This window comes from Thamnophis elegans, chromosome 14 (assembly GCF_009769535.1).
Source record: "Thamnophis elegans isolate rThaEle1 chromosome 14, rThaEle1.pri, whole genome shotgun sequence".
NCBI lineage: Eukaryota > Metazoa > Chordata > Lepidosauria > Squamata > Colubridae > Thamnophis > Thamnophis elegans.
The window spans coordinates 4207570-4222569 of NC_045554.1; the positions used below are offsets into that span (position 1 = coordinate 4207570).

At 45.0% G+C, this 15000-nt stretch overlaps 1 protein-coding gene across 3 annotated transcripts in view; it reads right to left on the reverse strand.

Moving 5' to 3' along the window:
* Positions 1–15000, reverse strand: part of TNRC18 (trinucleotide repeat containing 18) — a 63671-nt gene that overhangs the window by 35284 nt on the left and 13387 nt on the right. For all 3 annotated transcript variants that reach the window (XM_032231106.1, XM_032231107.1, XM_032231105.1), the window contains exons 2-9: positions 13270–13372; positions 12121–12326; positions 10503–10643; positions 8739–8902; positions 6137–6554; positions 4284–5234; positions 3086–3258; positions 349–485 (exon numbers count right to left, since the gene is read on the reverse strand). In XM_032231106.1, coding sequence (XP_032086997.1) covers positions 349–485; positions 3086–3258; positions 4284–5234; positions 6137–6554; positions 8739–8902; positions 10503–10643; positions 12121–12326; positions 13270–13372 — 2293 coding nt within the window. The remainder of the gene's footprint in view (positions 1–348; positions 486–3085; positions 3259–4283; positions 5235–6136; positions 6555–8738; positions 8903–10502; positions 10644–12120; positions 12327–13269; positions 13373–15000) is intronic.

Here is a 15000-nt window from a genome sequence, read left to right on the forward strand (position 1 = left end):
AAGGAGAAGGAGGAGGAGGAGAAGAAGAAGGAAAAGAAGGAGAAGAAGGAGAAGAAGAAGAAAGGCCATGATCCATCACCAAACCACTGCACCAACCTACACTCAAAGCAACCCACGGAAAGCCACAGTTACTCGTGAAGTGCCTACAGCATCTGCCCCCGTGGCCAACCAGTAGATGAGATTGCCAAGCCACAAGGTTGCCCTTCCGTTCTCAAGGTCCAACCTGAGCATCGTGGAGCAGAAGGAGAGGGGTGGAAAAGCCAAGGTGGTGCGAGACTCAAAGATGGGTGCCTGTGCCCAGCCCACCGGGCAGCTGCAGGAGGTCCCCGTCCCTCCCGGGCGACTTACTCGGAGTCTCTCCGCCGCTGAAGCTTCGCCAATTCCCTCTGCTTTTCCTTGTATCTCCTCTGCAGCTCGGCCAACTTCATCCTGTAATCCAGTTCCATGCCATCCATGTTCCCAATGGACGACTTTATGGAATACATCTGAGGCAAGAAAACGGCAGTGAGTTGACGGGGAAGGAAAAGCAGAACATCCGTCAGTCCCGTTAATTCACAATCACGTCCATAACAAATAGAGAGCACCGCTCTCTCTAGCACTGATGATGTAACCTAGTTGGGTCGTGAAACATCTACAAGGAAACAACCAAGCTCAGAGAACATCAAGAGCCCCACGGTCCTAGTCCTAGTTCTAGTCCTATTCCTAGTCCTCCTCTCTTCTAACACTGATGATGTAACCTAGTTGGGTCATTGAATGTCTGCAAGAAAACAATAGCAATAGCAATAGCAGTTAGACTTATCTACCGCTTCATAGGGCTTTCAGCCCTCTCTAAGCGGTTTACAGAGTCAGCATATTGCCCCCAACAACAATCCGGGTCCTCATTTCACCCATCTCGGAAGGATGGAAGGCTGAGTCAACCCTGAGCCAGGTTTGAACCGCCGAACTGCAGATAACAGTCAGCTGAAGTGGCCTGCAGTACTGCACTCTAACCACTGCGCCACCTCGGCTCTTACAACCCAGGTCAGAGAGCACCAAGGACCCCACTGTCCTCCTCCTCCTCTTCCCTCCACTCTGCTAACCATACTCCCTTCTAGCATTGATGATGTCACCTAGTTGGGCCATGAAACATCTACAAGAGAACAACCAAGTATAGAGAACATCAAGGACCCTTCAGTCCTAGTCCTCTTCCTCCCTTCTAACACTGATGATGTAACCTAGTGGGGTCATCAAATGTCTATAAGAAAACCACCCAGCTCAGAGAGGGCCAAAGACCCTACCAGTCCAACTGTGAGCTACAAATATTTTCCTCTCTTAGTTCCATTCATTAGCTACAAATCAAAATCAGGCCCCTAGCAAAACCGGAGTAGGTATTAACTCTGGGGGTGCAATTCCTAGGATTCTTGACCTGCTAGAGGGCAGAAGATGGGAGAAATTATTGAATTCTTAATTGCCAATAGGTTTCTGCCCTCATTGAAAACTAAACTTGGCAATCACCTGCGAATCAAAAAGAGCAACTTCCAATTGGAAAGGATAGACTGGTGGCCATATTTACAAATCCGGACAAGATACCAAAAAAAAGATTTAGAACAATATGGCATCGTATAAGGAACAACAAGAATTAGATAAAATAATGCAGGGGGGGCGGAGGAAAAAAATGACCACTAAAGCATACAATTACTTTTTGAGTTTCAAAATGGAGGAAGAAACGGTAAAAGAGACAATAATTTGGGCAAAATGTTTTGGCTACAACATTGAGCTAGAACACTGGGAAAAAACTTTGGGGTAAAAATGACAAATTAACAATGTCAGCAGCATACAAAGAAAATCTCTACAAAATGGTTCATCGTTGGCGTTTACCTCTGGCGAGACTGGCGAAATGTTTCCAAACATATCGGTGGAATGCAAGAAATACAAATATAAACAAGGCACATTCTACCATATGGGGTGGACGTGCCCAAAAGCCAGGAAATATTGGATGAAAATAAAGACATGGATAGAAGAAATTACGAAACAAAAAATTGAATTGAGTTGAATTGAGAACTGGAACTATTCCTATTATTAAACAGAAGACATAAGTAAGAAAATCCAATATATCATACTCCATATAATAACTGTGGCCAAAATTACATTTGCTCAAAACTGGAAATGAGATAGTATCCTTTCTGATATAATGGTAATAAAAAAAGATACTTGATTGTGCTGAAATGGATAGGCTAACTATGGAATTAAAAAGATAGAGAAGAGGGAGCCAACGTCGCGACGTTACATCGTGCGGACTCGACAGTCCGAGTCCACAGATGACACTTTTGCTCCTGGACGATCCGGAAGAGACAGTGACTGAAAAGACATAACCTTGCTGGTCGCAGGGACATCGCAAAGTCCCTGATCGACCCAAGGGAAGCACTTCCAACTGGCGGCAAACAGGCAGCCCCCAGGCTGATATAGTCGGAGACGGCTCCGGAAAGAAAAGAAAAAAAAAAGATAGAGAAGAAACAGAGTGCTACACAATTTGGAACATATGGTATAATTGGCTAGAAAACAGAAGTAAAGATTATTTATAAAGATTATTAGAAAGGTATATTAAATATTGTACATATTTGTAAATATTGATTTGTTAATGTACATACATGAATAAGCATATGAATGCTCCAACACTGGAAGTTTTTAAGATGTTGGATAACCATTTGTCTGAAGTAGCCTAGGCAGGGGATTGGACTAGAAGATCTCCAAGGTCCCTTCCAACTCTGTTATTCTATTCTATTCTAAAGTATGTAGAATAATGATGCATAAAGAAAGTTGAAATAGCCATGATGTAAATATGAATGATAGGGATACTGAAACGCTGTTAAGAGTGGAAATGCGGTGTTAAAGTTAAAATATGTGTAATAAAGTTTTTTTTAAAAAAAAAAAGAGAGAGAGAGAAAGGACAGACAGAGCCAGATTGACTGCCATGTAGTCTTTGGTATCCTTCAAAGGTCAGGAAAGCTATTGAGATATTCCTTGCTTCATCTCACCTGAAATCCTCGTCCTAACCACTTCCCCCATCCCCATATCTCTGCAAATCTGCTCCCCCAACCCTATTCACCGTCTCCTCTTTCTTTTGCATCCAGCTGTATTTCTTATTGGGGTTCAGTTCTCGAGGCAGACGGATGTTCTTCAGGCTATCCATGAAGGGGGTGGAGAGAACTTCCATCAGCATCTGGGTACCAGCAGCTAAGAGGCTTTCCAAGGCTGGATGAGCTGAGAAATTCTCTGGGCCTGCGGAAGATAAGACAGATGAGCAATGAGGAGCAGGAGGGACATCCAGTAGATAGGGACGAGGGAAAATGCTTAAGCAAACTTAAGTCCAACCTTCCTTGTATTTGGATGACTCTTATCTAATTATCTAGCAGGGGCTAACCACGAGTTCAGAAGATTCCTGTACATATCCCTGTAGCAATAAATCATGGATTGCAAGAGCACTTAGTCCAGTGGTTCTCAACCTGTGGGTCGGGACCCCTTTGGAGGTCGAATAACCCCTTCACAGGGGTCGCCTAAGACCATTGGAAAACACATATTTTCGATGGAACCGAGACACAAATTTTATGGTTGGGGGTCACCACAACATGAGGAACTGTATTAAAGGGTCGCGGCATTGGGAAGGTTGAGAACCACTGACTTAAGACTTATATACTACTTCGTTATGCTTTACAGCCCGCTCTAAGCGGTTTATAAAGTCCGCATATTTGCTCCCAACAATCTGGGTCCTCATTTTACCAACCTTGGAAGGATGGAAGGCTGAGTCGACCTTGAGCAGGTCAGGATCGAACTCCGAGCAGTAGGCAGAGTCAGCCTGCAATATCAATAGCACTTTAGAACTTATATACCGCTTCACAGTGTTTTTTACAGCTCTCTCTAAGCGGTTTACAGAGTCAGCATATCTCCCCCCCCCCGACAATCTGGGTCCTCATTTTACTGACCTCAGAAGGATGAAAGGCTGAGTCAACCTTGAGCAGCTCAGAATCGAACTCCTGGCAGTGAGCGGTGAGTTAGCCCTGCAGTACTGCCCCCTAACTACTACGCCACCACAGCTTTAAGAAACGGTTCCTGAAGATGGGCTCCAGGACAAGTCCAGAAGCTCAGAAGAAGACCAAACCTCCGGTCTTGGTGACCAACGCAGATTGCACCCTAGTCATAAATTGGACCATCATGTGCGGACCTGACCTTTCACAACCGAGCAGGAGCAGAAGAGCTCAAAGCGAAGCCTTGAACCTCCTCCTGCAATGAGGTCCACATCTGCTCACCTTCGGTTTCCTGCCGCCGTTTCTCCAACTCCAGTTCCGCGATTTCGCTCAAGAGGGTAATTCCGTGCAGAAAAGTGTGTTCTGGGGACAGGCTGGAAGACACCTCCAAGTTCACCACTGCCTCCTGAGGGACACCATCGCTGTGCGTGAGCAAGGAGCACGCTTGGGGTAATTCAGCTGCTGCTGCTAATGCGTTCATACCAGCCAAGGGGTCGTCCATGTTGATGTCCAGAGATGGGACTGGGCAGGTATATATCTCATTCCTGTAGACGGGGGCTTCTAGCATGGGTTCCTCCTCTTCCTGAAGCACGCTGGGAAATTCTCTGTTTGGGGGAGATCTGATATGGGGCATTTCTACAGCCAATGGTGACTTCTCAGGCTGAGGAACCAACCCCATCTCAGGCTGTTCAGCATCTCTCTGTAACACACTCCCACCGTAGTCATGAATGGGGCATGTTTCACTGTCGTTGGTCTCTTCTGCTTGGGCTTCCATTTCCACTGAGCAGGATATCCCCGGATAGGCAGCTTGGCAATCCTCAAGAACTTCCTCATGGTCTGAACTCCGGAGGGCTTCGCCGTGGTGCAACTGAAGATCACAATCATTGGCGTCCTCCACAGGGAGGGCAACCGAGGTGGCCATCTCCAGGGCCTCCATATCGTGTTCGCAGATACCTTCCTCCTGGCTATTGTCCATCTCCATCTCCGTTTTCACCCGTTCTTCTAAGGATTCTTCTTCCTCCGCCGTCTGGATGGGTTTGACCATCTTGGATGGGGAAAGATGAATGGGCTTCACCTCTGGAGAAAGTGTCAAGCGCTCAGGACTCCTGGTGGGCAGAGGGACACTGGAGCCCAACTCATCTGCCTCAGATGCAGCCGTTGGCTGGAGAAGGTATGGATAGTGTCTTCTGAAGGAGTCTGGAAGAGACTGGAATGGATAGCCGGATGGAATTTCTGCAAGAGGGCACAAAATGGTGAAAACGTGGAAGATAAGTAAGTCCCATAATTTCTGAGTCCCTAACAACAGTGGCCTCCAGCTTTGTTGAGTGGAGGCGGGGGAAAGAGGGGATGATTCTGTGCGAGTGACAGGGGCACGCACAAGTGTGCAAACTCCATTTGTGCAAGCAGGTTTCCATCCCCCCGCCGCTCACACAAGTAGAGGAGAGAGAGAGAGAGAGAGAAAGAAAGAAAGAAAGAAAGAAAGAAAGAAAGAAAGAAAGAAAGAAGAAAGAGAGAGAGAGAGAAAGTGAAAGAGAAAGAGAAAGAAGAGAGAGGAAGAGAGAAAGAAAGAGAAAGAGAGAGAAAGTGAGAGAAAGAGAGAGAAAGAGAAAGGAGAGAAAGAGAGAGAAAGAGAGAGAGAAAGTGAGAGAGAAAGAGAAAGAAGAGAGAGAGAAAGAGAGAAAGAAAGAGAAAGTGAGAGAAAGAGAAAGAGAAAGAAGAGAGAGAGAAAGAGAGAGAGAGAAAGTGAGAGAGAGAAAGAGAGAGAGAGAAAGAAAGAGAGAAAGTGAGAGAGAAAGAGGGAGAAAAAGAGAAAGAAGAGAGAGGGAGAAAGAGAGAGAGACAGAGAGAGAGTGAGACTGAGAGAGAAAGAGAGAGAAAGAGAGAGAGAAAGAGAGAGAAAGAAAAAGAGAAAGAGAGAGAAAGTGAGAGAGAGAGACTGAGAGAGAAAGAGAAAGAAAGAAGAAAGAGAAAGAGAGAAAGAGAAAGTGAAAGAGAAAGAGAGAGACTGAGAGAGAAAGAGTGTGAGAGAGAGAGAGAGAGAAGGAGTTTTGGGAAAGAGGCAGAATTGAGAAAACAGGAAATAAAAATTTTAAAAAAGAAGGATTAAAAGATTAAAAAATAGTGTGGCTTTGTACCTGGAAACAACGTCTGGTATGAAGCAGAGGTCTCTTTCTCCAGTTCCAGCTCTTTCTTCTCCATGTTCTCGGTTTCCTCCTCTTCCTTTGGAGGGAGGTTTGGGGCAGGCGGTGGAGAAGCAGCCAGTGGGCTCGATGGATGCGTGATGGGAGTAGTGGGGTAGGAATAGGCTGGCTGGCTTGATGGTTTCTCCAACTTTTGTATCACCTCGGCTTTGAGCACTGACACGGAGGAGGACCTGGGTGATAGTGGAGGCGGGCTGACCACCTTATTGTAGGACGCAGAAGAGCTCGGAGACAAAACTGGGGGCTTCCGGTGCAGAAGGGTTGAGGCAGACGTTGGTTTGGCATTCTCCAGGTTGCGCTTCGTTATCTTCTCTTCCATCTCTGCCCGCTGTTCGCTGGCTTTTAGCCTCTCCTGTTGAGAGAAAGGAGATATCAAATAGTAACGGCTCTTCACTCATGCTACATGGACCCCAAAGGGGACTCGGGGGGTAAACTGGGTGGGATATAGGGACAACTTTGCAAAACCTGGAATTTTCACGATTTATCAGAACTGATAAATGCCTGTAAACATGGGTGAAATCCAGCAGGTTCTGGAGAAATGGTAGCGGGAATTTTGAATAGTTCGGAGAACCGGTAGTGGAAATTTAGAGTAGTTCGGAGAACCGGTAGTGGAAATTTAGAGTAGTTCGGAGAACCGGTAGTGGAAATTTAGAGTAGTTCGGAGAACCGGTAGTGGAAATTTAGAGTAGTTCGGAGAACCGGTAGTGGAAATTTTGAGTAGTCCGGAGAACCGGTAGTGGAAATTTTGAGTAGTTCGGAGAACCGGTAGCAGAAATTTAGAGCAATTCGGAGAATCGGTAGTGGAAATTTAGAGTAGTCCGGAGACCAGTAGCAGAAATTTAAAGTAGTTTGGAGAACCGGTAGTGGAAATTTAGAGTAGTTTGGAGACCCGGTAGTGGAAATTTTGAGTAGTTCGGAGAACCGGTAGTGGAAATTTAGAGTAGTCTGGAGACCGGTAGTGGAAATTTTGAGTAGTTCGGAGAACCGGTAGTGGAAATTTTGAGTAGTCCGGAGAACCGGTAGTGGAAATTTAGAATAGTTTGGAGAACCGGTAGTGGAAATTTAGAGTAGTTCGGAGAACCGGTAGTGGACATTTAGAATAGTTTGGAGAACCGGTAGTGGAAATTTAGAGTAGTTCGGAGAAGAAAATTTAGAGTAGTTCGGAGAACCGGTAATGGAAATTTAGAGTAGTTCGGAGAACCGGTAGTGGAAATTTAGAGTAGTTTGGAGAACCAGTAGCAGAAATTTATTGCAGTTCGGAGAACCGGTAGTAGAAATTTAAAGTAGTTTGGAGAACCGGTAGTGGAAATTTAGAGTAGTTCGGAGAAGAAAATTTAGAGTAGTTCGGAGAACCGGTAATGGAAATTTAGAGTAGTTTGGAGAACCGGTAGTGGAAATTTAGAGTAGTTTGGAGAACCAGTAGCAGAAATTTATTGCAGTTCGGAGAACCGGTAGTGGAAATTTAAAGTAGTTTGGAGAACCGGTAGTGGAAATTTAGAGTAGTTCGGGGAACCGGTAGTGGAAATTTAGAATAGTTCGGAGAACCGGTAGTGGAAATTTAGAGTAGTTCGGAGAACCGGTAGTAGAAATTTTGAGTAGTTTGGAGAACCGGTAGCGGAAATTTTGAGTAGTTTGGAGAACCAGTAGCAGAAATTTAGAGCAGTTTGGAAAACCGGTAGTGGAAATTTAGAGTAGTTTGGAGAACCGGTAGTGGAAATTTAGAGTAGTCCGGAGAACCGGTAGTGGAAATTTAGAGTTGTTCGGAGAACCGGCAGTGGAAATTTTGAGTAGTTTAGAGAACCGGAAAATGCCACCTCTTGCTGGCCCCAGAGTGGGGTGGGAATGGAGATTTTGTAGTATCCTTCCTCTTCCACACCCACCAAGCCATGCCACGCCCAACAGGCAATGCCCACAGAACCAGTAGCAAAAAAAAAAAGGAATTTCACCACTGCACAGGGGATTGTCTTTCTACAATCATGGGACCAGACTTTTGCACAAAATGACTGGTTGGGTTACAGTTCCTCCTAGTCCACCTCCGCCAACAGTCCTACCTTGCCTTGTATGAAAAAATTGCCTGGTTAAAAATCCAGGTATAACCATCATGTGGAAAGGCCAGCTATGAGGCCCAACCCCAAGAATGATACACGGTGTGATTCTTCCAAGCGGAGTTCTTTATTGCTTCATACCTATAGACAGAATCTTGCCAGAACGAAGACTCTACTATCTGCATCTGCTCTGGGAACTATTGAGGAGGCGCTGTCCTCAATCACTTTCTCCCACACGTGATCTCTGAGCTGAGTTGCCTCTTACTCCTCTGGAATGCAGCCCCTCCCTTCTGGGAAACTCCCCCACCCCGCGGGTCGCTTACTACATTCCACCACATCAGTCTCCTCGGTTTAATGAATGCCAACTAGGATACTAGCTAGGTCTTCTCCATTCATCACATCTGGAGACCTAGCTTCGGAAAGGAGAGGCCGATGAAGATGGCTTTCCAAAGGCAGATGGCAAGAGTTGAAGGCCAAGGATTGGGACCTACCACCAACTGGGCGTGCGCAGCCTGTTGCTGCAGGAGGTATAGCTCATGCTGACGAATCAGCTGCTGGTGAGATAAGAGCTGGAGCTGGTGAGCGTGCTGGAGAGAGCCCCTGGTGGGAGAATATAATGCAGGCCAGAGAGGGGGCGCACGGTCCATGAGTTCTGCTGGAATGGAAAGAGAGATGGACTTAAAACCCAGCCTCAATCAAAGCGAGACTTTAAGGACTACGCAAGGTGTTGGGCACATATGAACTTTACACAAAGCAGAGCAGAGTCAGAAAGAGGGCCATGAAAATATCCACAGACCCCCCTCGCATCCTGGGCATAAATTGTTTCCACTTCTGCCCTCGAAACGACGCTATAGAGCACTGCACATCAGAATAACTAGACACAGAGGACAGTTTCCCTTCCCCCTCCTCCAAATGCCATCACTCTGCTTCACAACTAATTCCCACAACACTGTCAAATAATTTACTAAGACTACATTACTACTATTCTTCTCTTCCTTCCTAGTATCTAACTCTCCCCATTGTTATGACTATAACCATGTTGCTTTTATCTCTACAATTTATATTGTTTTATTTGTCTACTAGTACGATTTAATAGCTTATTAGTAACTTTGACTATCACTAAGTGTTGTATCTTTTTTATTCTTGATGAATGTATTTTATTCTCCTTATGTAAACTGAGAGCATCTGCACCAAAGACAAATCCCTTGTGTCCAAGCACACTTGGCCAATAAAGAATTCTATTCTATTCTATTCTATTCTATTCTATTCCTTATTCTATTCTATTCTTATTTCTATTTCAATTAAATTCAATTCTGAATTATTATTCTATTCCTTATTCTATTCTATTCTATTCTATTCTGAATTCTTACTCTATTCTATACTATTCTTATTACATTATTCTATGCTATCCTATTCCCTATTCTATTCTTATTCCACTATTCTATTCTGAATTCTTATTCTATTCTATTCTTATTCCATTATTATATTCTATCCTATTCCCAATTCTATTTTATTCTATTCTTATTCCATTTTTCCATTGTTCTATTCTATCATATTCCCTATTCTCTATTCTATTTTATTCTATTCTATTCTTATTCCATTTTTCCATTATTCTATTCTATTCTTATTCCATTATTCTATTCTATCCTGTTCCCTATTCTATTTTATTCTATTCTATTCTTATTGCATTTTTCCATTATTCTATTCTATTCTATTCTTATTCCACTATTCTATTCTGAATTCTTATTCTATTCTTATTCCATTATTATATTCTATCCTATTCCCAATTCTATTTTATTCTATTCTTATTCCATTTTTCCATTATTCTATTCTATCATATTCCCTATTCTCTATTCTATTTTATTCTATTCTATTCTTATTCCATTTTTCCATTATTCTATTCTATTCTATTCTATTCTTATTCCATTATTCTATTCTATCCTGTTCCCTATTCTCTATTCTATTTTATTCTATTCTATTCTATTCTTATTCCATTTTTCCATTATTCTATTCTATTCTTATTCCATTATTCTATTCTATCCTGTTCCCTATTCTATTTTATTCTATTCTATTCTTATTCCATTTTCCCATTATTCTATTCTATTCTATTCTTATTCCATTATTCTATTCTATCCTATTCCCTATTCCATTCTATTCTTATTCCATTATTCTCTTCTCTTCTCTTCTAATTCTACCTTACTGAAAGTCTATGTGAACCTGTACATCTGAAGGTACAATTCACTTTGGGTACCTACCAAAGTGGGTCAGGTGTTCACTGGGGATCATGACTAGCTGGCCGGATTGAGGATCTCTGGCAAACTGGTATGCAGAGGGGAGTGCTCCCCCCATGCTGGAAGGAAAGCCAGGGGCCATGCCTTGGTGCAGAGACGGGTGCCCTGCAAAGAATATGGGGGTGGAAGAGAAATTCTGTAAGCTGAAAAGATCAAAGATCAATTCTGTAAGCTGAAAAGATCAAAGACCAAAGGTTGCATGAAACCAGGTGAGATGGTGCCCAAACAAAGGTATTTTAGGATTCTACTGCTGGTCACCCAGGGATCCATAGATAAAGGTTCTCCTCACACATAGGTGCTAGTCGTTCCTGACTCTAGGGGGCGGTGCTCATCTCCGTTTCAAAGCCGAAGAGCCAGCGCTGTCCGAAGACGTCTCCGTGGTCATGTGGCCGGCATGACTAAACACCGAAGGCGCACGGAACGCTGTTCCCTTCTCACCAAAGGTGGTCCCTATTTTTCTGCTTGCATTTTTACATGCTTTCGAACTGCTAGCTTGGCAGAAGCTGGGACAAGGAACAGGAGCTCACGCTGTCACATGGCGCTAGGGATTTGAATCACCAAACTTTCTGATTGGCAAGCTCAGCGTCTTAGCCACAGAAGCTGGGACTAGTAATGGGGGCTCATTCCGTTACGCAGCACTAGGGATTTCGAACTGCCGAACTGCCGACCTTTCGGATCGACAAGCTCAGCGTCTTAGCCCCTGAGCCACCACATCCCAATGCATGGATATGAATGGACGGATGCTTGTGAAGGTTCTCAGTCATGTAGAAAATAGTTGTCTCAAAGGAGCCTTTCAAAAGCCCCTTTTTTCCAGGGGAAAAATAGGGGGTTTTTTTGTTTCTCCAATAATTTTTGTTGTTGTTGTTGTGGCCTGTGGCCTTTTGAAAAAATCACTTTTGAGGTATGCATGGATAATAAAACAATTGCTGCATCGTTCTTTATTCCAGTCCCCTGGAGTGCCTAGAAGCATCAGAGGTGCCCACAGCCTTAAGCAACGTCATCATTTTCTCAGAGAATAGCAACAGACATGAGATTGCTGGATGTCATTATGCTCTTTGGGAAACCCTGAAATGAATGGGCTTTTTTTTCAAACTTGAAACGGTGCTAAGAGGATTGAAACTGGGCCCCTCGCGAAATTTCGCGCCAAAAAGCCTTCAGAACGAAATATCCGCACACCCGATGGGTGGTTTAAACCAGGGGTCGGCAACCTTAAACACTCAAAGAGCCACAAAGGTCCTAACCAGAAGGCCCCCCCCCTTCCCGTGTTCAATTCTGGAGACCGGAAGTCTGGTTCCCCACCATAGAGTCTCCTCCTAGCGCACCGTCCTTTTTTCCTCTATTTGTCCTAACTGGAAGCCCTATCAATTCTGGAGCTGGCCAGGAAATCCGCTCCTTGCCATAGAGTCTCTTCCTGGCACGCTGTGCTTTCCCCCCACCCCACCCCTGCCAAAATAATTTGTGGTGCTGACTGGTCACAGGGAGCCACAGCAGAGAAATGAAAGAGCCACATGTGGCTCCAGAGCCACGGGTTAGCCCCTGATCTAAACAAGAGGCCAACTCTGTGTTCGTTGGAACACCTTACCATAGGGATGGCCGGTAAGCCACATGGACGAACTGCTGCTTCTGGGTAACCATGGATGGGTCGCCAGATGTGGTGTGGGGTCACCAATCCACCGTCCCGAACTGGTCAGGGGTGGCCCCCCAGTCACCATGAGGTTAGAGTTTAAGCCACTGGTAGCGCAAGTAGCCGGATGGATCCGAGCAAAATCAGCCAATTCTTTGCTTTCTCTGGGGGGGAAATAAAAAGAGGAGGAGGGCTTAGGGACCCCCAGCCTTGATAGGTTTCAAGCATGGTCCTTTCTTCATCAGGAAGGGGAATGACAACACTTCAATGGCCGGGGGAAGACATTTGTGGAAGAGGTTCGGAGGAGGAGGAGGAGGAGGAGGAGGAGGAGGAGGAGGAGGAGAAGGAGGGCCTTGGGGTCCTTGATGCTCCCTTGGTGGCTTTCTTGCAGATGTTTCATTATCCAACTAGGTAATGCCATTAATACGAAGAAGAAGAAGAAGAAGAAGAAGAAGAAGAAGAAGAAGAAGAAGAGGAGGAGGAGGAGGAGGAGGAGGAGGAGGAGGAGGAGGAGGAGGAGGAGGAGGAGGAGGAAGAAGAAAAGAAGAGAAGAAGAGGAGGAGGAGGAAGAAGGAGAAGGAGGAGAAGAAGAAGAAGAGGAGGAGGAGGAGGAGGAGGAGGAGGAGGAGGAGGAGGAGGAGGAGGAGGAGGAGGAGGAGGAGGAGGAGGAGGAGAAAGAGAAGGACCATGCCTATGGGGTCCTTGATGTTCTCTGTACTGTGTTTTTTTTTCCTGACGTTTCATAACCTAACTAGATTTCAGTATGAGGAAAAGGAGGAGGAGGAATTGGAGGAGGTGTCCAGATAATTTCTGAACTTCCTAAGAAGTTTACTCAGCCCCTTTCTCAGTCGTCCTTCCATCAGCCAGCAAGAATGTTTTTCTTTAGACTAGATTCAGTTAGTAATCTGGGGTTTTTTTGCTTGGCAATTCTGTTTTTCTCCCTGCTATTTTTTCACAGCAGGTTTATTTGCTTCCGTTACATTTGTGGCTAAAATATACTTCCACATTACAGGTAGTTTTGAGAGTTGCATCTTTCAGACTACAAAACTGCTGGCAGAAAGAGTCTAATTTTAGAGCTAAAGTGTCACGGGGAATAATAAATATCACCTGAGAAGTTTCTCCTGGTCTCGTTCCAGACGACTTGCCAGAAGGTGGTTTTCTCGAAGGCGTTGGCGGTCGTCCCCACAGTCCTCGTCCAGCCGTCCGTGTCCTAAGGGGCAACCGGAAAAAAAAGAAAGCTCAGCCTCCTGTAAATATAATCAAACATTGAGAATTCTCCAACCAACGGTTGGAAGTTCTAGACATCTCTTCATGAATTGCCAGGATCCCAAGATCCTTGGTGGAGAAGCCTGAAGAGACAGTTATGGTTAAGAGGTTAAGTGGAATCAGGAGGACAGAACAAGACAGATCATTCAGGAAGCTTTACACCCGTACAGATAAATTCCGAGTTCGGCTCTGAAATACAGGTAGCTTTCAGATTTGGGTTAATGTCAGGATTCCAAATAGCATCCCAAATTAAATCAGAGTCCAAGGCAAAGGATTCCTCAAAGTTCCAATTTATTAAGAGAGACACGTTGGCACATCTGGGGAAACCCGAATCTGAAAGCTTCCCGGTTTTCCCCACCCAGTTGAAAGTTCAAGATCTTGCCCCCACACCCACACGTCCATCACATGGTCCAATCTCCCACTGCCATTCTGGCAGGTCCACCCATCCAGTTCCGGTCAGGTGCAGAGACAAAGGATGACCTTGGCTTTCTAGAAAGAATGTTGTTATGGCTACGTATCATCTAACTCCTTACAAGTTCCTCCCCTCCCATTTTCCCACCATAGAAAATGCATAGTAGCATAACAAAAAATGTGGCAGGCCAAAGATCCAAAAGAAAAGATGGCTGCTGGCTTGACAGGTAGTCCTTATCTTACAACAGTTTATTGTTCAGAATAGGGATAGGGGAGAGGAGAGAGAAGGGAAGGGAAGTGGGAGGGGAGGAGAAAGAGAAAGAGAAGGAGAAGAGAATAGGGGAGGGGAACAGTGGGGCGGGACTTATAGCTTTTTCACATTCATGTCCATTTCAGTCATGTGATCTGAATTCAGACGCCTGGCAACTGGCTCATATTTATGACCGTTGAGGTGTCCTGCATCCACGCAATCCCCTTTTGCAAACTTCTGACAAGCAAACTCATGGGCTGAGCTAGATTCACTTAACTGTGTCATTACCTTAACAACTGCCATGAGCCACTCAGCACACCGTGGGAAGAAAGGGCGCAAAATGGGTTGGGTGGGATTCACTTAACAAATGTCTCACCGAGGCAGAGATTTTGAGGTCGTAAGTCGGGGACTACCTGTTCAGACCCCCCTTCTTCGCTCATTCAAAGATGACAGGCAGACAGACTTGAAAGGAAATAACTTTATCAGTCCTCGGCTCAGACTGGCTGCGAGCCCAAAATAAATATAAATAAAGTCTCTGGCAAGAAGATAACAGAATGCAAAAACAAAGATCTCTTACGGCCAAACCAGGTGTACAAAAAGAAAGCAAATCACTTCTCCAAGTGTCTCTTTGTATCAGGGTTACAGAAAGCAAGTCACTTATCCAAGTGCCTCTCACAAACAAACCACGGCCGATGAACCATGAACCATGAACGAACGACGGACGTTGACTTCTGCAACCAGGGCGTGGCACCATCAGTCCTTTTATCTCCAGAAGACCACACTAACGAGCCCCAGCTGCATCGTTATTCCTGCACCCCGACTCAACTCACAGCAAACTTCTGCTGAGTCACAACAACTACCTGTGGCCTTCCTTCCTTTCGTCACAAATGTTTAGCAGAATTCTTCCCCCC